Source organism: Macrotis lagotis, chromosome 6 (assembly GCF_037893015.1).
Source record: "Macrotis lagotis isolate mMagLag1 chromosome 6, bilby.v1.9.chrom.fasta, whole genome shotgun sequence".
Taxonomy (NCBI): Eukaryota; Metazoa; Chordata; class Mammalia; order Peramelemorphia; family Peramelidae; genus Macrotis; species Macrotis lagotis.
This window is the reverse complement of record NC_133663.1, coordinates 89,294,705-89,315,888: the sequence shown is the minus strand read 5'-3', so window position 1 is coordinate 89,315,888 and position 21,184 is coordinate 89,294,705. Positions and strand designations below refer to the sequence as shown.

The 21,184-nt window shown below is 35.6% G+C and overlaps 2 protein-coding genes across 5 annotated transcripts in view; one reads left to right on the top strand and one right to left on the bottom strand.

Annotated features, from left to right (window-relative positions):
- STRADB (STE20 related adaptor beta) overlaps positions 1 to 15,233 on the top strand; it is a 61,428-nt gene extending 46,195 nt beyond the window's left edge. For 3 of the 4 annotated variants that reach the window (XM_074191648.1, XM_074191646.1, XM_074191647.1), the window contains 2 exons: positions 6,670 to 6,712; positions 7,194 to 15,233. In XM_074191648.1, coding sequence (XP_074047749.1) covers positions 6,670 to 6,712; positions 7,194 to 7,337 — 187 coding nt within the window. In that variant the 3' untranslated portion in view covers positions 7,338 to 15,233. Of the gene's footprint in view, positions 1 to 6,669; positions 6,713 to 7,193 lie in introns of those variants that run through there. The other variant, XR_012469451.1, reaches the window with a different exon arrangement.
- C2CD6 (C2 calcium dependent domain containing 6) overlaps positions 6,961 to 21,184 on the bottom strand; it is a 106,646-nt gene continuing 92,422 nt past the window's right edge. The window contains exons 16-18 of the mRNA XM_074192747.1: positions 20,618 to 20,695; positions 15,100 to 19,605; positions 6,961 to 11,707 (exon numbers count right to left, since the gene is read on the bottom strand). Coding sequence (XP_074048848.1) covers positions 11,342 to 11,707; positions 15,100 to 19,605; positions 20,618 to 20,695 — 4,950 coding nt within the window. The 3' untranslated portion in view covers positions 6,961 to 11,341. The remainder of the gene's footprint in view (positions 11,708 to 15,099; positions 19,606 to 20,617; positions 20,696 to 21,184) is intronic.

The window sequence follows — 21,184 nt, the reverse complement described above, 5'->3', positions numbered from 1 at the left end:
TCTACCTATAGTTTGCTAATTATATTTTTCTAGTAATATTTCCCTCTATTCTGTCCCCACCCCCATTTATTCCAATCTCTTTCCTTATACCCTCTCCTTCCTAAAAAGTGTATTGTTTACAACTATCCTTTCCCAAGATCTTCCCTCTCTTCTATCACCTACACGCTTCCTCCCCTTTCCCTGTCCCTCTTCTATCATCCCTTTCCTCTCCTGTTCTCCTCCTCCAGAGTAAGATAGATTTATGTCTCCAATTGAACTTCTCTATTTCCTAGTATCAGACAGTTTTGATGACTGCCACTTTTTTAAATTAGTATTTTTTTCCAATTATATACAATAGTAGTTTCTACCTATCATTTTTTTGAAAGGTTTTGAGTTTTACAATTTTTCCCCCACCCTCCCTTCCCTCCCCATCCCCCCACAGAAGGCAGTCTGATAATCTTTACATTGTTTTCATGCTATACATTTATCAAAATTGAATGTGTTGAGAGAGAAATCATATCCTTAGGAGAAAACAAAATATTAGAGATACCAAATCATGTAGTACATAAGATTTAAAAATTTAAATTAAAGGTAATAGACTTTAGTCTTTGTTTAAACACCACAGTTCTTTTTTCTGGATACAGACAGTATTCTCCATCACAGGTACTCTAAAATTGTCCCTGATTATTGCATTGATGGAATGACCACATCCATTAAGATTGATCATCACCCCCATGTTGCTGTTAGGGTGTATGATGTTCTTCTGGTTCTGCTCATCTTGCTCAATATCAGTTCATACATGTCTTTCCAGGCTTTTCTAAAATTCAATCCCTCTTGGTTTTTAATAGAACAATAGTGTTCCATAATATACATATACCACAATTTGTTCAGCCATTCCCCAGTTGATGGACATTTACTCAATTTACAATTCTTTGCTACTGTGAACAGGTCTGCTATTATTTTTGTACAAGTGATATTTTTACCCTTTTTCATGATCTCTTTAAGGTATAGACCCAGTAGTGGTATTGCTGGATCAAAGGGTATGCACATTTTTATTGCCTTTTGGGCATAATTCCAGATTGCTCTCCAAAAAGGTTAGATGAGTTCACAGCTCCACCAACAATGTATTAGTGTCCCAGATTTCCCACTTTCCTTCCACATTGAACATTGTTCTTTCTGTTCCTATTGGCCAATCTGATAGGTATGAGATAGTACCTCAGAGCTGTGTTAATTTGCATTTCTCTAATTAGTAATGATTTAGAGCAGTTTTTCATATGACTATGGATAGCTTTGATTTCCTCATCTATAAATTGTCTTTCCATATCATTTGATCATTTGTCAATTAGGAAACGTTATTTTTAAATATAAATTTGACTCAGTTATCTATATATTTTAGAAATGAATCTTTTGTCAGAAATGAGTCTTTTTTTACTAGTTGTAAAAATTGTTTACCAATTTATATTTCTTTTAATCTTGTTTACAGTGGTTTTGTTTGTGCAAAAGCTTTTTAATTTAATGTAATCAAAATTATCTAATTTGTTTTTAATGATGTTCTCCACAAATTGCTTCCCTTTCCATAGATCTGACAGGTAAACTATTGCTTGTTTTCCTAGTTTACTTATAATAGTCTTTTATGGTTAAATACTGTATCCATTTTGATCTTATCTTGGTATAGCACATGAGATGTTGGTCTAATCCAAGTTTCTGCCACACTAACTTCCAATTTTCCCAACAGTTTTTATCGAAGAGAGAGTTTTCCCAGAAGCTGGACAATTTGGGTTTATCAAACAGAAGATTACTATAATCGTTTCCTGCTGTCTGTTTTTTTAAAATAAAAGAAATATTTTATTTATTTTGAGTTTTACAATTTTCCCCTATTCTTGCTTCCCTCCCCCACCCCCCACAGAAGGCAGTCTGTTAGTCTTTACATTGTTTCCATGGTATACACTGCTCTAAGTTGAATGTGATAAGAGAGAAATCATATCCTTAAGAAAAATAAAGTATAAGAGATAACAAGATTATATAATAAGATAATGGGTTTTTTTCCTAAATTAAAGGTAATAATCTTTGGTCTTTGTTCAAACTCCACAATTCTTTCTCTGGATACAGATGGCACTCTCCTTTGCAGACAGCCCAAAATTGTTCCCGATTGTTGTACTGATGGAATGAGCAAGTCCTTCAGGGTTGAACATCGCCCCCATGTTGCTGTTACAGGGTATACAGTGTTTTTCTGGTTCTGCTCATCTCACTCAGCATCAATTCATGCAAATCCCTCCAGGCTTCCCTGAAATCCTGTCCCTCCTGGTTTCTAATAGAACAATAGTGTTCCATGACATACATATACCACAGTTTGCTAAGCCATTCCCCAATTGAAGGACATTTACTTGAATTCCAATTCTTTGCCACCACAAACAGGGCTGCTATGAATATTTTTGTACAAGTGTTGTTTTTTACCCTTTTTCATCATCTCTTCAGGGTATAGACCCAGTAGTGATATTGCTGGATCAAAGGGTATGCACATTTTTCTTGCCCTTTGGGCATAATTCCAAATTTCTTTCCAGAAAGGTTGGATGAGTTCACAGCTCCACCAACAATGTATTAGTGTCCCAGATTTCCCATATCCCTTCCAATATTGATCATTGCCTTTTCTGGTCATATAGGCCAGTCTGAGAGATGTGAGATGGTACCTCAGAGATGCTTTAATTTGCATTTCTCTAATAAGTAGTGATTTAGAACAATTTTTCATATGACTATGGATTGCTTTGATTTCCTCAGCTGTAAATTGCCTTTGCATATCCTTTGACCATTTGTCAATTGGGGAATGGCTTATTTTTTTGAAAATTTGACTCAGTTCCCTGTATATTTTAGAAATGAGTCCTTTGTCAGAAATACTAATTGTAAAAATTGTTTCCCAATTTACTACATTCCTTTTGATTTTGGTTGCAGTGGTTTTATCTATGCAAAAACCTTTTCATTTAAGGTAATCAAAATTATCTAGTTTGTTTTTAATGATATTCTCCATTTCTTCCTTGGTCATAAACTGTTTCCCTTTCCATAGATCTGACAGGTAACCTACTCCTTGATCTTCTAGTTTGCTTATATTGTTTATGTCTAAATCCTGTATCCATTTGTTGGTCTAATCCAAGTTTCTTCCAAACTAACTTCCAATTTTCTCTACAGTTTTTATTGAAGAGAGTTTTTTATCCCAATAGCTGGACTCTTTGAGTTTATCAAACAGCAGATTACTGTCATCATTTTATGCTATTGCACCTAGTCTATTCCACTGATCCACCACTCTATTTCTTAGCTAATACCAGACAGTTTTGATGACTGATGTTTATAATTTTAGATCTGGTAAGGCTAAGTCACCTTCTTTTGTACTTTTTTTCACTGAATCCCTGGAAATTCTTGACTTTTTATTTCTCCATATGAATTTACTTACAAATTTTTCTTACTCTAAAGTAATTTTTTGGAATTTTGATTGGTACGGCACTAAACAAGTAGTTTAGTTTGGTACTAATTGAGGTTTTGAGAGAATTATTTTCTTTTGGCACTTGTCCAATTGTATCTTCCAAGGATTTGTTTTCTTGTTGCAAGGTGTTAATTTTCTCTTTGGGTTTCTTTCCCCACTTTTTCCAATTGACTTTTTTTTTAGTTTTTTTATTAAAGATATTGAGTTTTACCATTTCCAATTGACTTTTAAACCCCTTCCTGATCTCTTCTAAGAAATCTTTCTGGGCTGGAGACCAATTCATATTCTTCTAAGAAGTTCTAGCTTTCTGAGGGTTAGGGTCTTTGTCATCAAGGCAGCTTTCAATGGAACCACCCCCTACCCTTTTCACTGCCCTTTCATTTTCCTAGGATCTTGTGTTGGGGGAGGGGCTGGTTCACAGAAGTTTGACTTTGAAAACCCTAGAGGCTTTGCTCACTGGGCTTAGTAACTCCAAGTGGTCCGGCCAATAGGGGGTGCTAGAGGCTTTCTCTGGAGTGTCTGTGACCTTGATTTGTGGCCCCTCCCTAGATCTGGGGGTGGGGCAAGGAGAGCAGCAAAGTCTGAATTATCCTTGATCAATTTGTTCTGGCCCTTGAGCTATATAGTTAATCTCATTATTCACTTAGTACTGAGGGAGATCTGCTGTCCATGCCTGAGCCTGGGGGGAATGGGGGCGGGGTGGGGGTGGGGTTGTTACTATGTTTGTTCTGGGAAGAGTCCCTTTGCCCCACAGGGATGGGGGGGCACTAAATTGGAAAATAAGGGATTCATGACCCTGGTCTTCCAGGAACAGAACTAAAACAGCAAAGATGAACAAAATAGCTAAGAGAGTACTCACTATAGAAAACTACTTCACAGACAAAGATGACAGCAATGTCATGTCTGAAGAAGGCAGTGAAAAATCACTCCCAGGGGGAGTATCAAAACAGTCTATAAAAAAGAAAAACAAAAGTTCATCAAGAATTTAAAAAACAAAGAAGGAAGAAAAATGAAAGAAATTAGTCATACAGAAAAATTCTGACAAGTTGTCCAACAAAATCAACTCCATTAAAAGTAAAAATAACCAACTGGAAAAGGAAACACAGTAGCTAATTAACCAGATTGATGAGCTCTCCCACCTGCTGCACTGGAACTCTTCCTCTAACCTTGCTGGAGCTCTCCTGCCCACTCACAAAGCCAAAGCTCCTGTGGCTGTTCTCCGGTTAGACTGGGGTCTCATCCCACTGCCTCTATGCTGCCTCTCTGCTCTCTGCCCTGGCTCACCCATGTTCCCCTGACACAGACCTTGTTGGTAGATGTTCTACTCCTTTGCTCTGTTAAGAAGCTTGATTCATATTGGTTCTGAGGGAAAGCCAGGAGACCTTAGGACAGTACCTGGCTTTACTCCACTATCTTGACCAGAAGTCTGACGGCCACTTTTTATAATATAGTTTTAGATCTGGTACAGCTTGGCCACCTTGCTTTGCATTTTTTTTCATTAAGCCCCTTGATATTTTTGACCTTTTATTCCTCCTGAGGAATATATTTCTAACTCTATAAAATAATTTATTAGTTTGATTAGTATGGCACTGAATTTAATTCAATTTAGGTCAATGCTATTTGTCAGTTATCCAAAACAGTACTTTATGATATACATACTATAGTTTTCAAAATTACATTTTAAGTTGCTTATTCAAATTGTACCTTTCTTCTTGGGTAGAATCCCTACTGTCCTTAATATTTAGAAAGCATTCTATTATTATCAGCCTACTATTTGTATCATCCCTTTATGTTTCTTCTTCAAATAGCTATCATCCATTATTTGGTTTTTATTCTGTTTTCTGTTCAGAGTTTTGTGATCACTTCTTAAAATGACTTTCAAATTTTCGATCTCTAGCTCTGACCTCTGTAGATACCCTAGTTTCATATTTCCAGCTATATATCCTCATCAATCAAGTCCCTCCCTTTCCCTCTAAATGGGCTCCCTTCCATACTCTTTAATAGCTTTAAAAAAGATTCCAATCCCCTGGCTACACATTGTAGCTTCCTGCTCTTCCTGACACACCAAAAATCATTTTCTTTTATCCTCTTTGGTTGCCATTCAGAGCCCCCTCATCTTCCTTCTGCATCTCTAAGTCATCCTGCCCATAGACACAACATTCAAATCTTCCCAGAAGACCTCCATGAATCATTAACATCCCCCCACTTCAAAGAAAGACATCTCCCAAACTTCCTGGGCCCACTTCAACAAGTATATATGAGGTGTGTTTGTGTGTGTGTGTGTGTATGGGTGTGTGTGTTGTGTGTACTGTGCATGTGTGTGTGTGTGAGCATGTGGGTCTAAGGGCAGGGAGAACAGGGAAGAAAGAGGCTTCAGCAACCCACACAAAGCCTGTGTGTTCCAGTGAGGCTGATTTATGTTAGACTTTAAAGCTTTGCAGGCCATGTTACACATTATCTTGAGTGGATTCTCACAAAAACCATATAAGGTAAGTGTGGTTATAATCCCCAGTTTACACTAGAAGAAACTAATAAACAGAAGTAAAGTGATTTGCCCAAGGTCCGCCAGCTAGTAAGTGTCTAAGGAAGGATTTGGACTCAGGTCTTCCTACTTCTGATATCAAAAGTTTATGGGCAGCTAGGTGGCATTGTGGATAGACCAGCCCTGGAGCCAGGAGTACCTGAGTTCAAACCTGGCCTCAGACACTTATTACCTAGCTGTGTGGCCTTGGGTAAGCCACTTAACCCCATTGCCTTGTAAAAACCTAAAATGCACTGTGCCACTTAGCAGCAGCCTTGGAATCTTTATGTATTCTATATACTTAACTGTACCTCTTTGTTTTTTCTTATCAGTATCTCCTCCAATGGGCAGGTCACTTAACCTCTCAGCCTGTTTCCTCCTCAATAAAATGTAGACTGTATCTCTGTGGTTTCTAGCCCTGAACCTTATACTTCTCTGAGGCAAGGAAGGTTTAGGTTGTGCCTCTGGTACTAAAATTTCAGGCAGTTTGATACATCATAAGGTTTGGGAGAGGAAAAGCCCAAATTTGTTCCATTCTTGAATTTTTTTCTTCCCTTATTGAAATCTTCATACGGTGATTGATTGTGAACCTTTAAATTTAATTCCAAGTATTGACATTTCTTAAACTCAAAATTCAGTGTTTTAAAGAAAGCTACAGTATTTTTTTTTTATGAATCATTTTGTTTTTTTATTCCAGGCCATCAGCAAGCACTTTGCTGTCACATGCGTTTTTCAGACAGGTGAGTTAGTCTATTGTGGTGATGGGATCATTATAAACGAATGCTTCAGGGCAAAAAAAAGTTAATGTTCTTAAATAATCCTTGATTTATCAATTTACAAGTTAAGTTTTCCTGAGGTCTTGAAGTTACAGGAAAAATAACACAACCATATAGATATATCTATATACACATTACATACAAATTACAATCAAATAATTATATATTCAAGTAATATTTAGATTACTTTTTAAACAGTTTTCTTCATGGACCATAAAGGCTGCTTCAAATCATAATTTCTCAGTCTTGAAATAGCTGAGAGCAAACTAATCCTGGGAACATGTTGCTTTCTATCCTTAAAAGGTCCATGCCAAGAAATAGATTTTTCAATTCATTGTGTAGGCAAAGGACATCACTGCTTTTTATGATATTTTATCATTTTATATTCTGATGATAGAACTAAGATTTTGAATGTATACACCTTTTGCTCTATTTTTTTTAACAGATAAAAGAACAAACCCAGGATTCAATTCTTTCATTGCTGCCTCCTCCTTATAACAAATGGCCAGTGGCAGTGTCCCCAGTGTCCACCTGGACTGAGCCTAATTATATTCTAACTGATGAAGATGACATTGGCTGGTTATTTTAGAGTCACCAAATCCTTCTTATGTCCTGTTTACTTGATCTCTTTGCTGCTTTTCTCTATACCAGCTAAGTACCTGTGCCAGAGCCATACTTGAAAACACAGTTGTTGCACTGGAAATCCATTTTTAAACTGCTCTTTCCAAGGGGCCCCACCTTGAGCAGCCTTCCCAAGTGGCTGTCATAAATGCTAGAAACCTCACACACAGTAGGAACTTAGTTGCTTCCTCACATCTTTAGTTGTGTGTTTTGCTCAGTTGTGATGGATTCCTCTCCTAGTATATCTTTCATTTAATTCTCCTGCCATGGACTGCTGTTGGGTGAATGGAGCCTCTAGGGAGGACAGGACAGCTTCTCTCCAAGTGAGACCTCCCCTCGCAGGGAAAGTGGCTAATTCATCTTGGCTCAAAGCTGTTTTGAGTAGAAGGAAAAATGTTTATATTTTTCATCTCCTGGTAATATTTGTTCTTTATCAATCTGAGCCTGACATTAAATGATTCACTTGTATTTATATAAATATGCAGTTTTCTTTTCACTTAGTTTCACTTTTCTACCTTTGCAAATTATAAATCTATGCACTATGTGCCTCAATAAATATTCATTGAATTACCTTTGTGTGATATGACTCAGCTTTATAGGATTTTTTTTCTTATATTTATAATTTAGGAAGAATCTTTACACAGATGGCTAGATTTGTCTAAGAGATCAAAAATATTTTTATATAGCACTGTCCTTATTCTCTAGGAGCTTGAATGTTCTATTTAAATTGGGATCCATGAGTTTGATTTAAAAATATTTTGATTGCTGTATCAAATATAATTGATTTCCTTTGTAATCCTATAATTTTATTTCATGCATTTAGAACATTATACTAAGAAAGGGCTCATGGACTTCTCCAGGCTATTTGTTAAAAGGGTCCATGACACCAGAACAGTTAAAAACCCCTAAGTTTTAAAGGGACAAAGTTATCTATACCTTATTGAAGAAAAATTTTGAGTTTTTTAATGGGCATAATCGAAGGCATGTATTACCACCTAAATCATTAATTCCTTATGAAAAACCATAAGATAATGTTTCATGGACAATTTCATATGAATAGTGTGTTTGTTCATTCACATGCAATCAGTAATATGACAGTAGACAGAAGGACAGTAGGAGGAAGATCTTTAAGCTTCAAGCAGTAGCTTGACCATGTCACAGTCATACCTGTCCTCATATCGTTAATCCATTTTATTTAAAAGTATTAGGAAAAACATTAATAGGAGCTCATTTTTTCCATAGGAGGTTTATTATGTCAATAAGCAATAAGCTAAACAATGTCACAGGAGAGTATTGTGACTTTACAGTGCAATCTAGTTAATATAAAATGCTTATCAATCAGGGCAACTTTATAAATAATTCATTACTATAGTGCTTTTGAGGTTTCTAATGCAGCTTTCTCACTACTGCCCTATAAACAAGTGTGATGATTAGTTTTCTCTGCCTTAAGACTTGTACAGAACATGTCATCTGAAGAAGTTGCATGTTTTTTAGTATCTTAGTAGTGTCTATATGACCTAGACCTATAACAGTGAATTCATTTAAGTATTATTTAAGGAACTGACACAAAGGTAAAAATCCGGCCAAGGTGCTTCTCTGCTTAATTATCCCAGGCTTCTTGTCATTCCTCCCAGGAGCAGAGTCTATCTGTGCCTGCCTGAACCTCTGGCAACATGCACTGGGACGCCCTGCCACTATTGGAATAATGGTAGTGTTTGCCCTTTCAGGTCATTCTGAGGCCTGACCTAGGGAGTGAAATTAAATTATTAAATAATGGAATACAATTCTGTTTTGGCTCTGAGCCCCATATTTTGGGGGGTAATCCAGTTTCTCATGCCTTTCCCCTTGATTACCTATAGCTTCAAATAATGTAAGATTCTCATAATTTATTGTACATAAGATAACATTAAAATAGACAAAATTCTCCTTCACTTTTCACATGCTTTTTCTTTTAAGATCTTCTGTACAAAAGGAGAAATTCATCCCACTAGTGTCCCTCCCCTCCAGGCACTGCATTCCAGGCTCCTAATAAGAATGGAGAAGGGATTTCTCAGGCAAAGGAGATGTCTCTCCATTTCACCAAGGTCAAGAAAAAGATTTATTCATTATTCCTAGATGATGTTTCCCCAGATTACCCTGGGGTAATTTGAAGGGAGAGCCTGGGGGATCATGGCATCCATTCTTTACTAACAGTTTGATTTCACTGGCTTGTCTTTGGATCCTACAAACTAACAATAAGAAATCTATGGAAATCATAATCGGGCACAGTCCCTTTTGTCCTGTTAGTTCCCTGGGCTCTGTTTTGTCTTGTGAAGTCATTCACAAAAGACTTATCAGACTCAAGGAGTTAGGGGAAATGATTATTATAAATGATCCCATAATTTGCTCCCCCCAAGCTTTTTCTCCAGTCCCCTGGATGAGTCACGGGAGCAACTCAGTATTCATTCCAGTCTATATATTTGGAGGAGAGAAGAAATATGTAATTAGTGTAATTGATGGGGACTGGGAGTTAAGAAAGGACATTAACTGTAATCGTGGGCAAATTCACTTCATTGTGCCCCATCTTCCTCTGAAAACTGAGACTAGACAATCTTACAACTCATTCTATGATCTCTCAAAATATTTTATTTTTAAAATAACTGATTGCCTGGTTTTGGGATCTGGAAAACTCTGAATGAGGATAATTAACCATGCAACATTAAAAAATTTTTCTTTATGATGTAATAATTATCTTGCTAGAGAATTATGTATTTCTATTATTCTTTATAAAAGACAAGAAAGCTGCCTAAAATAAATAAATAGAATTATAGAAAACACTATCCAGAGGTGAAAATATAATCAGACTTCCAGGGGAGGCCCATGTTAGCCATGTTTGAGAAGTTTCTTTATGACAACCACGATTTGATAAATGTCTTTGGCCACACACTATCAACAATACAACCATTTGAAATACCATGAAAGTATAAATGGCCTTTCACAAGAAAGACCTACAACAATGTTTCTGTGGAAACAGATTTTACCAAGTTAAAAAGGTTTCAGGATTGAACCTGATGATTGATAGTAGTAGTATCTATGTCTCTCATCCAAGAAAGGACCAGCCTAGCTGCTTCTGACTCAGTTCCAGAAGACCATCTACTAAAGCTAAATGGGAAAATTGGGATTGTGAATGAAGACTTGATGCTACATTTTTCCATACTATCAAAACTGTCTTAGCTATTGGTATCCATTTAGACTGTCATGTGTCAAGGATAAGTTTTCCTAATAGTAAAATATTTGCTCCATGTTTCTTTTGCACACAGAAGAGCTTCATTAAAATGAGGTCATTTGAAATACCACAGAAAATAACCTGTCTCCACAAAAATACTATTCCAGGGCTTTATGAATTCATAAAAGACAGCTGAAGGTCTTATTCAAAGTAGCTCTTCACCAAGTTCTAGAAAAAAACATGAAATCTAAATTCAAAATTTGTTCAAGGAAACTTCTAATATTTGAGCAGTACTTGTTGAGGCTTTTCAACACTATCTGCAGAAGAAAGCCTTTTGCCTCTGGGCACAGGTTCTGTTAAAACTGTCTCCTTATTATATCCTATCATTTGCTGCCCAGAGACCAGTAAATAAAATGTGTTGGAAATATCCTAAAGTGAAGAAAGACTGAAAGTCAAATTCTAGTCCAATCTAGCTAAGACCTACACTTGGCAAAAAGGCATTCTAATCATTATCAATTGAAGACAGATTAAAGATTAAAGTCCATATCTGCATAATTGTGTCAAACAAAACTCCATTAAAAATTTTTAAACCAATCAGTAGTTCCCTCAAAGTATCATAAATAAAAATACTTTTATATATGCGTCATAAATGTTTATTTGTTTTTCAGTGAAAACAATGACTTTTAACAAGGTTAAATTTTGTGGGGAGTTGCTAAATAAGAGGATTGACCTATACACATTTCATTAGTAGGCAATTCATAATGTACTTAATAATCACCCTCACACTTGCGTTTCACATATGAACTGTTTAACAACTGTAGAATATCACAAATGATTGAACACTTTTCAAGATTTTTAAGGTCTTTTTTCTGATTATATCCCTCTAGACCTGGGTTTGTGATATTTATATGATATAAGCCTGCTGAAACCACCTGTGGGGATGTAAATTTCCCCAAATTTTCTTTCATTCGTTTGTTAAATTCTGGAGCAGTGTTTGGTCTTGCAAGGTTTTTAAATGTGTATTGATTATCATTTGGGCTTTTCCCCAAATCAAACCTTGCTCTTGCTTTTGCTTTTTCCAGATGCTTAAATGAAGTCAAATGCAAATCTTCTTTTTTGTTTACTGAAGAATCCTAAGCATTAAAAATAAAAACAGAGATTAATTATTTAAGCTTATTTTTTTAAACTTAAAAGGAATATAGCTTATAGAAGTAAGTCTCTAATTTAAAAACACTCAATGACCCTTTGCAGAAAAATTTTTCTTACTACTACTCTCTCTAATCCACATCTTTCTGAATCTTTATCATTATAGCTTGGGTGATTCACTGGAAGCTTTCAAAGAATCTGGATTCAGGGGTGGAAGAATGGATGAGATACTATAGCAAAACAACTTAATGATAAATGACTCTAGGGACTAAATGAATCAGACAAATTACCTACTTGATGGGCCCCCTATCTTATCTTCACCCATAATTCATGAAAAAATTTTGATTTATTATATATTTATATAATATGAAAATTACACCAAAGACTCATTTGATTTCATGAATATTCTTTTTGTTTCTTGGGGAAGTGATTGAGCATTTATACACTTCAACTGCCTAACACTTCCCTGAGAACAAAGGAAATGTGAGTTTTTGGGGGGGGTGGGGGAAATTTGGAAGAATGGGAAAAGGAAGCTAGGTAACCTGGGCAAGTCAATAAACTTCTAAGGGCTTCAACTGTCTCATCTGTAAAATGAGAGCAATGAACTATATGTGTTTGATCTCTTTCAGCTTTTAAACTCTATTCCTAGCACACAAAAATGAAGATACTCTTCTGCAAAGTGAAATGATTTACTTAAGGACATTTAACATGATAGAGCCAAGATGAACTCAGTTGTCTTAGTCTGATACCCAAGTACAAACTTTTATGTGGGGAGGTGGGGGAAGCTAGTGGTGAGTAGGGCAATCTGAAAGCGCTAGGAATTCAAGGTGGTGGGAGAAGCTTTGTCTAGATTTTGACTGTGATCAGTTCTACATACAAAGAGGAAATGTCTTTCTTGTTCCTCTCATGAATTCCTGGTTCCTAGAAACCAGAATTTTGATTTTCAAAAATTCTGACATTCCAAATCCAGGATATAATTTATCTGGATTATGGATTAATGTGTTTTTGTGGGTTGACCTTGGATTCTAAGAGCAATTTACAAAAAATTCCCGTTTCCCCCCCCCGTGGAAAAATGTATCCCAACTTCCAAACAACCAATGTACAAATTTTCAGAATATATCTTGATTATAAATTAAGGACTGCTTGTATATATATACTGTGTGTGGCATCTCACTGAATACTGTTTACTTTTTAGAACATTTAATGTACAAAATTTTCTGACATCCATGAATATATTTTCCCTACATGCAGAGATATACACTGTGAATATTAGAGCTCAGAGATTATGGGTATGGGAAACCACATCATCTGACTGGTGTCTCCCAGGTGCTTCTCCTAGAACTTGGACTGTATGTGTTCTCTAAGATCCTTTGGGGCCCTCTGAGGGCTGCTGGATTGTGAAAGAACCTAATGAGTCCAGCTAGTCATCAAACTAAAAGTCAGTTCTGTGTGCCATTAACTTTACTAAAGTCACAGACCGAATTATGCAGTACTTCAATGAAAAAGATGTTGCTTAACTTAAGGCTTTCTATGGGAGTCAATTAAACACCCTTAAGATTCCACTGTTTATCCTAGGGTACTTCACAAGATCCTTAACTACTTAAAAAGAGTAATATTAAGTTTTATATCTAATAATACTATCCAAGCTTTCAAGCTATTTGACAAAGATAAGGTAATTCTGTGGTGAGGAAAATTTTCTCTTCCAAAGAAGTTTGTCTTCTTTGAAACTCTTTAGTGTAAATGAATGGTTGCCATTATTAAAATTTTCACTGTATATTTCCAACGAAAAATAAACCAAGACCATATTTTATACAATTCATATAGTACTGATTCTAATTTATAATACCATGCAATTGATTCTTCACACTAATCTAGCTGTGGCCTGGGGTACTGAGAGGTTAAGTGATTTGTCCACAGTCATGCATCAGTATGTTTCAGAAAGAGGAATGTCAACTGAGGTCTTCCTTCATTCAAGGCTGCTTCACTACTCATTATTCATATATATATATGTATATATATGTATCCTTTCATTTTCCAACACACATCCACATTAAAGACATACACAATATAAGATGACAAACTGGGAAAAGTTCTTTCTCTCCACTTTCCCATTTCTCTTCTACCATGTGAGATTAATTGACTTTTTTCTGCCTGGTTTAAACTCTAATACTATGGGACTTGACTGCCTGATTCTAAGATCTAGATATCATTCTTACTACTATACTACCTTTTGTAGTGTGGTCTGGCTTGGGAATGCTAAGCATCATTGGTTACATTTTTTTTCCCCTATGGGAAAGTGCACAAGGTAAGATATGAAACAACTATGTGAAGAATTTCTTGGATTGTAAAGTAGTTAAATACACTATATTCTCCTAACCGTATTCTGAAATCGGTGCCCGTTTCTCATTTAAGGGAATAATTTACATAATTTACATCATTCATGTCCATTTTATACATCAAACTTGGTACTTAAGAATTTTCTCAGAGTCAGCTCTCAATTATTCATATGTTGTATGTAAGAAGAAATGTCAGATAATTCAAAGCAATCAATCTCTAAACCTTTTTACTTAGTTTTTCAATTCATTATAGGTTTGGCTCCCTAATTCATAGAATTAGAAATGAGCCTTAAGTGTCATTTAAGGACAACCATGTCATTTTTACAAATGAGGCCCAGGGACTTAACAAAAGTGTTTAGTTAGAAGAGCTTGAAATCAATTCTCCTGGACCCAAATCCAATACCCGTACATGATAGGCACTTAATGCTAGTTGACTGGATGACAGGTGATATAGAGGACAGAACACTTAGTCCCAAGCTCAGCAATGATTAGCTGGTAGGTCTTGGGTTAAATGATATCATCAAACTGAGCTTCAGGTTCCTCATCTGTGATTTGATAAATCTGTCCTGACAACCTGAGATAGTTGTGAGGAGTAAAAGATAATAAAATGAAAGTGTCCTGAAAAGTGTTTGTGTGTGTGTGTATACATTCATATATATGTGAGGTGATACTAATTAATGTTAAAAATATCATTCCTGAGCAAATAAACTGGTATTTATTATTACACATGGTTAGTATGTTACATAGTGGGGATACAAAAATGAAATAAATTTGAGAAGATAGCATTCAACATCTCATGTTCATATTGCTTTGGAGGAAATTTTGTGATTTTATTTTGAGTGGGGTAAGGTGATGTTTGACTTTTGGGACAGACAGTTTACTACATTTTGAGACAATTAGGACACACACACACACACACACACACACACATATATATATATTGATATATATACATAGATTTCCCACTCCTGGGGTAGGAACAAAAGTGAAATGTTTACTGGCCTTTACCAAAAATGAAAAAAGATCAAGAAAAGCATTATTACATGTATATTTCTTTTTCCAGCCCAAGGAAATAGCAGTGTCCTTTGGGGAGACTTCCTTAGAAGTAGTCTTGTGGCAGGCTGTGAGGTTGCTAATATCTTAGCTGTCCTGTAAAGGGGCCGTTTTTGTTTCTCAACATACTCTCTCTCTCTTCGAAGTTTAGGCTTTAAGCCTTCTGTTTTTAAGACTTCTGGGAATATAGATGGATTTCTACTATGGTCAAAGGATTGTGAATTTGTGGTATATTTTTCAGTAGTAGTTTCTTTTGGCTTAAGATAAACAGCTTGTACCTCTTTCTGGAACTGTGTAACTGTTAATAGTGGCTTCTTTTTGTTGTTCTCTTTGGACTTACCATTATATTGGTCTTTCAAATTTGATTCTTCCTCATCATCAGAATTTAAATAAGCATGAATGTTACTTGTTGAGGGTATCTTGTATTTGTATAAATATTGTTTAATTTCTGTTTGGACTTCAGAATTCTGTCCAGAGGGTATTGACTCAGGTTTTTCCTTGACAGTCACTTTATATATGTTAAAATGTTCTTTTTTCCCCAGAGGCTTGATTTTCAAAGTAGCTTTTGAATGGTTTGTTTTTGTTCTATGATACCAGCTATGTAGGTGTTGTATCTCCTCTTCAAAACTAGTTTTTTCTACTTGTGGCAATTGCATTAAATTATGGTCTTTTTGTTCCCTTCTTAACACTAGTCTTGTTATTCTTTCTGATGAACTGTTAAATAGGAACTCTTGGCTAGTTTTTCTTGAAGGTTTTACTCCTGTTAGACCCTGTTTTCCAGCTCTTTCTCTGGGGTATTGCTTTTCATCTTCTCTTGCCAATGATGACCTTCTCTTAGTATTATGCAAAGTAAAATATTCCCTTTCCAACTTTCTAGCTAGTTCTATATTTGAAATCCTTTCATCAATAACCTCTTGTGACATATTTCTTGGGAAAGTTTTGTAACTTTGCTTTTCTGAAGGCCTTTCCAGAAATTGATTTATTCCTCTCACATCTGTGTTAAAAAATTTTAATGGTTTCTCATTAGAATTAATCAAAGACAGATTCTCATTGAGAGTATAGAATTCCTTTTCTGTGATTAATCCCATATTTGAAAGTCTTTCTATGAAAATGCTTTGAAGACGTTTGCTTAAATCAGATTTTAGATTTAATAGTTCACTTTCTGAGATAAATGATAAAAGGTTTTGTGCAGATTGACTTAAAAGACCTTTCCTATTTAGATCACTGTCTCCAGGAAAACTCCTTTCTGGATAATCATGTCTTACTTCATGTGAAAATGGTGGGACAGTTTTAGTTCTATATGAAGGCAGATTTTGTTCTTTAATCCCAGACTCTCTTTCCCTGATTAATTTGGTTTCTGTTTGGTTACTTAGTATATATTGTTGGAGGATTTCACTTAAAAGATCTCTTAATCTTATTTCCAAATATCTATCATCAAATAAAGGGAGCTCTGAATTTACATTAGGCATGCTGGTTTTGGAAATTTCTGGAAAATCTTTGAAATCCTTTTGCTCTTTGGAAGGTATTTCAGGCTTGATAGAAGTTGATGATTCTTTTTTATCACTTACAAAATGAAGCTTCTCAAAGATTTCTGGTAAATCCTCCTTGGAGAATTGTCCTGCTTCTGAAAGTCTTTCTAAAAGAAAATTCTGGATAAGTTTGCTTAAATCATCTTTTAGATGTTCTGCTTCTGGTCCTCCTAGAAACTTTTCAAAACTGCCGTGCTTTGGGCTTGCAACAGGTTTTACATTTAACTCATCTAATTTATCCATGCTCTTTACTGATTTAACATCTAATCCCTCAATTTCATTTTCACCATCTGGAATTAAAACAGTTTGATTTTCTTTTAATTCAGTAATGCCCTCTGTGGAAAGATTATTAAAGACTTTACTTACAAAAGATGTTAAACGTGTTTGCTCTGAGTCACTAAGTTTATGCATGAGGTAAGAACTTGCATTCTCTAAAACAGAATTGAGATCTTTTCCTTCAAAACTCTTTTCTGTATATAATTGCTTTATTGGAGGTAAATCTTTATCCTGTGGAAGTTGGTTTTTTGAATTCTTCAGTAATAATTTCCAATCTTCTTCCATCATTGTGGACTTTTCTTCAGATGAACGGGTGCCAGGATCCATCCATGAACCCTGATAGTCTTTATTTAATTCTATTACACTAACTATGCCAGAGTCCAAAGAATCTGAAGGAAATGTTTGTAAAAATATGTGCCTCACAAATGATTTAGATTTGGATAAATCTACTCCTTTTGGTTCGTTCAGTTCTTGACTTGTTGAAGCTAAACCACCATCCCAAACTGCTATTGAGCTTTCTGGAAGGTCCAAAAATGATACACTCTGTTCTAAGTCCAATTCTGTGATTTGTGGCTTGGAGGAAATTTGTTCTGGGAGTGCCACCTCCTCTGGGTATTCAAAACTTTCTGCTAGATTTAAAACTGAGACATTGTTTTCTGCCTCTTCTGAATCTTGAAAACTTTCTTCTGGGTGTTTCTTTTTGAAACTATGTTTCCTTCCACTTGACAAATCTCCCTCTACTATACTTATCTCTTCTACAGGCTCATATAATGTTTGAGAAAGATGGCATTCTTCCACTTTCTCAGGTAGTTCTATTAGATTTTCTGAAGGTGTTTCTGTTGGTTTATTCTTCAGTACTTCTTTTGAAGAGAGTTTTGAACTTAAACCTTTATTTTTGGAAAGTTCATTCTGTTCACTCTGAACGATCATGAGGCCATTCGTGGAAATTTTTGAACTTGGACTTTTAAATGAAGGCACACTCTGGTCACTCAGCACAATTTCGAGGTCACCCTCTAAAGAAGATTTTGAACTTGAACTTGCATTGTCAGGAAGCTCATTACACGGCCCACTCACAATCTTGAGGCTCTGTTTGAATGATTTTGAACCTGAACTTGGTCTCCCTAGTTCACCCCACTGTTCACTCTTCACAATCCTGAAACCATGCCGAGAAGATTCTGAACTTGAACTTTTTTTCACTGAAAGATCACTCAAGTATTTGCTCTTCACAATCTTGAGGTCACGTTTGGAAGATTTTGAACCAGAACTTTTTTTCATTGAAAGTTCACTCAACTGTTGCTCACTCTTTGCAATCTTGAGGTCATGGCCAGAAGATCTTAAAACTGAACTGGTCTTTCCCAAAAGTTCACCCAATGCTTCACTCTTTGCAATCTTGGGAATGTGAGGGTAAGATTTTGAACTTGAACTTGACTTCCCAAACCGCTCACCAAATACTTCGCTCTTTGCAAGTCTAAGGTCACATCTGGAAGATTTCCAGCTTGAACTTGACTTCACCAAAAGCTCACTCAAGGGGTCACTCTTTGAACTCTTGAGGTCGTGTTTGGAGAATTTTGAACCTGTACTTGATTTCCCTACCTGAGGGCTCTCTTCACTGTGCACAATCTTGAGGATGTGTTTTGAGCCTTTTGAAGTTGAACTTGACTCCACCTCAATCCCCATGAACTCAAAATCCTGTTTGGAAGGTTCTGCATTTAAACTTGGGTTCCCTGAAAGGACACTCAGTGAACCTGACCTTTCCGAGAAGTCTCTATATGGTTCATTCCTGACTGTCTCCAAGTCATGTTTTGAACCTAAACTTGGTGTTCCTGGCAGTTCACTCAAAGGTTCACTCTTTTCAGTCTCGTGTTTTGATGGTTTCCCTGAAAGATTTGGTCCTTGAGAAAGTTCACTCTGAGCAATCTCAAGATCGTGCTTGGAAGATTTTGAACTTGAATCCACCAAGAGATCACCAGGCAGCTCTACCTTTGTATCTTGGACAGCACATTTTGATGGCTTTGAACTTGGCGGACCAGAACGATCACCGTGTGTGGCCTCAAAATCTTCTTTAGAGGATTTTGAAGTTGGTCTCTGGGAAATTTCACTCTGCACAATCTTGAGGTCAGTTTTGGAGGGTTCTGAACCTGGACTTCGACTCTGGGAAAGCTCTCCTTGTTGGGCCTCAAAGTCCATTATGGAGGATTTTGAACCTGAACTTTTCTTTCTTGAAACCTCACTCAATTGTTCACTCTTCTCAGTCTCCTCATGGAATCCTTCTGAAAGGTCCTTCAAGTCATCATTTAAAAGTGATTTTTGATCCACTGATTTTTCTAGTTTTTCCAGATTTGGATTGAGGTTTTCCTGTACTTTCTCCAAATCTATTGCATTGGTTGTTTCTCCTTCAATATTTTCTACTGAAATATTTGATAGACCTCTCATTCCTTCAGTGTCTAAAGATTTTATTGTAAAGATGTCATGATTGAAGTTCCCAGAGGAATTTTCTGACTTTACTGTTAAATTTGATGAAGTTGGTGGATAGGGAGGGTCTTGCTCTTCATGCTCTATAATCTCTGCACTTGGTGTGTCCTTTTTAACAATTGTATAAAAAGGCATACTTTGCTTTCTTTTATTGTCCTCTTTAAAAGGTATTTCAGTTACACTCTTTAACAAAGGTTCAAATTTCATAAGTTTCTGGCTCTGTAATATTGAAAACAAAAGAAAAACAACAGATAAATACTAATAAGAAATTTTTATGCATTTCATATTTTGAATTTACAGGATATCCTTGTCTAATTTTCTCTGAGCACATTTCTGCCCAGTATGATTAAACTTATAACCAAGAAAAGGTTGTTTTTTTAAAAAACTGTCCTGCATATATTTGATGAACTAATTCATAATACTTAAAAGCATACTTTTAACAAAAATTCCATAACTGAGCAATTCTATTAATAGCATTATCTATGTCTGATTAGATATGTGGATAGAGCACCGGCCCTGGAGTCAGGAGTGCCTGAGTTCAAATCTGGCCTCAGACACTTAATAATTACCTAGCTGTGTGGCCTTGGGCAAGCCACTTAACCCCATTGCCTTACAAAAAAAATTTTTTAAAAAAGAGTTTATATCATCAACCTTGATGGACTTGTTCATTCCATCAGTGCAACAACTGGGGACAATTCTGGGCTGTCTGCAATGTAGAATAACATCTGTATCCAGAGAAAGAATTATGGACTTTGAACAAATTGGAAAAACTAACCATTATCTTATTATGTAATTTTATTATCTCGTACTTTATTTTTATTCCTTAAGGATATGATTTCTCTGTCATCACATTCAACTGAGATCAATGTATACCATGGAAATGATGTAAAGACTAACAGAATGCGTTCTGTGGTGGGGGAGGAGGGAAGCAAGATGGGGGAAAATTGTAAAACTCAAAATAAAATATTTCTTAAAAAGATTTATATCTTATAACAAGATATTAAATAAACCAATGCTTGCTTTAATTCATTTTTAATTTAACATGTTAGAGTTTTAACCTATGTTATATATTTTCAATCAATAATCAATATATAGGGAATCAAACACTTAAAAATAAACATTAACTGTGCAATGTATTATTTTGACTTTAGATGCCTAAAATATGTATATAGATGCACCAGAAAAGAAAACTAATATAACAGTTGATAAGTTAGGATAACTGAGAACTCACCCCTGGAAATAGTGGCATGCTTTCAGGATGTGCTTGTCTGAAAGGGTTTTCCTCTTTATATGTATTCCTAATAACAATCTTGAAAAAAAAAGTTCTAGATTTAGACCACAGAATTCCTCCCAATGATCATTGAATTCTTTTATGATAGTACTTCATCCACAATAAAAGGGCAACTAAGAGTATTTTTTCACAAAAGAGCACCAACCTTAGTAGGTTTTTCAATTATGAGTCTTTATTGATATAGATTACAGCAATACTTTTCTTTGATAGTTTGATATTAACTCTTCCTGCTGATTTTGTAAGCTCCAATCATTCACAGGAAAAAGACTATTATCATTAAAAAGAAAAAAAAGAAAAGAAAAACTACATACCAATTCAGGCAAGAAGTAAAAAGAGAGAAAGAGAAATAAAATACCTGAACAGAATGCAATATAACCAAACTTGGTTTTGAAAAATTCTGGATGACATAGATGTGACAGACATTATGCCAAGATGAGTTTTTCAAAGACTCTTGATTCATAATAGAGAAAAAAGGAAAAGTTGAAATAGCCTTAACAATTTTTGAGT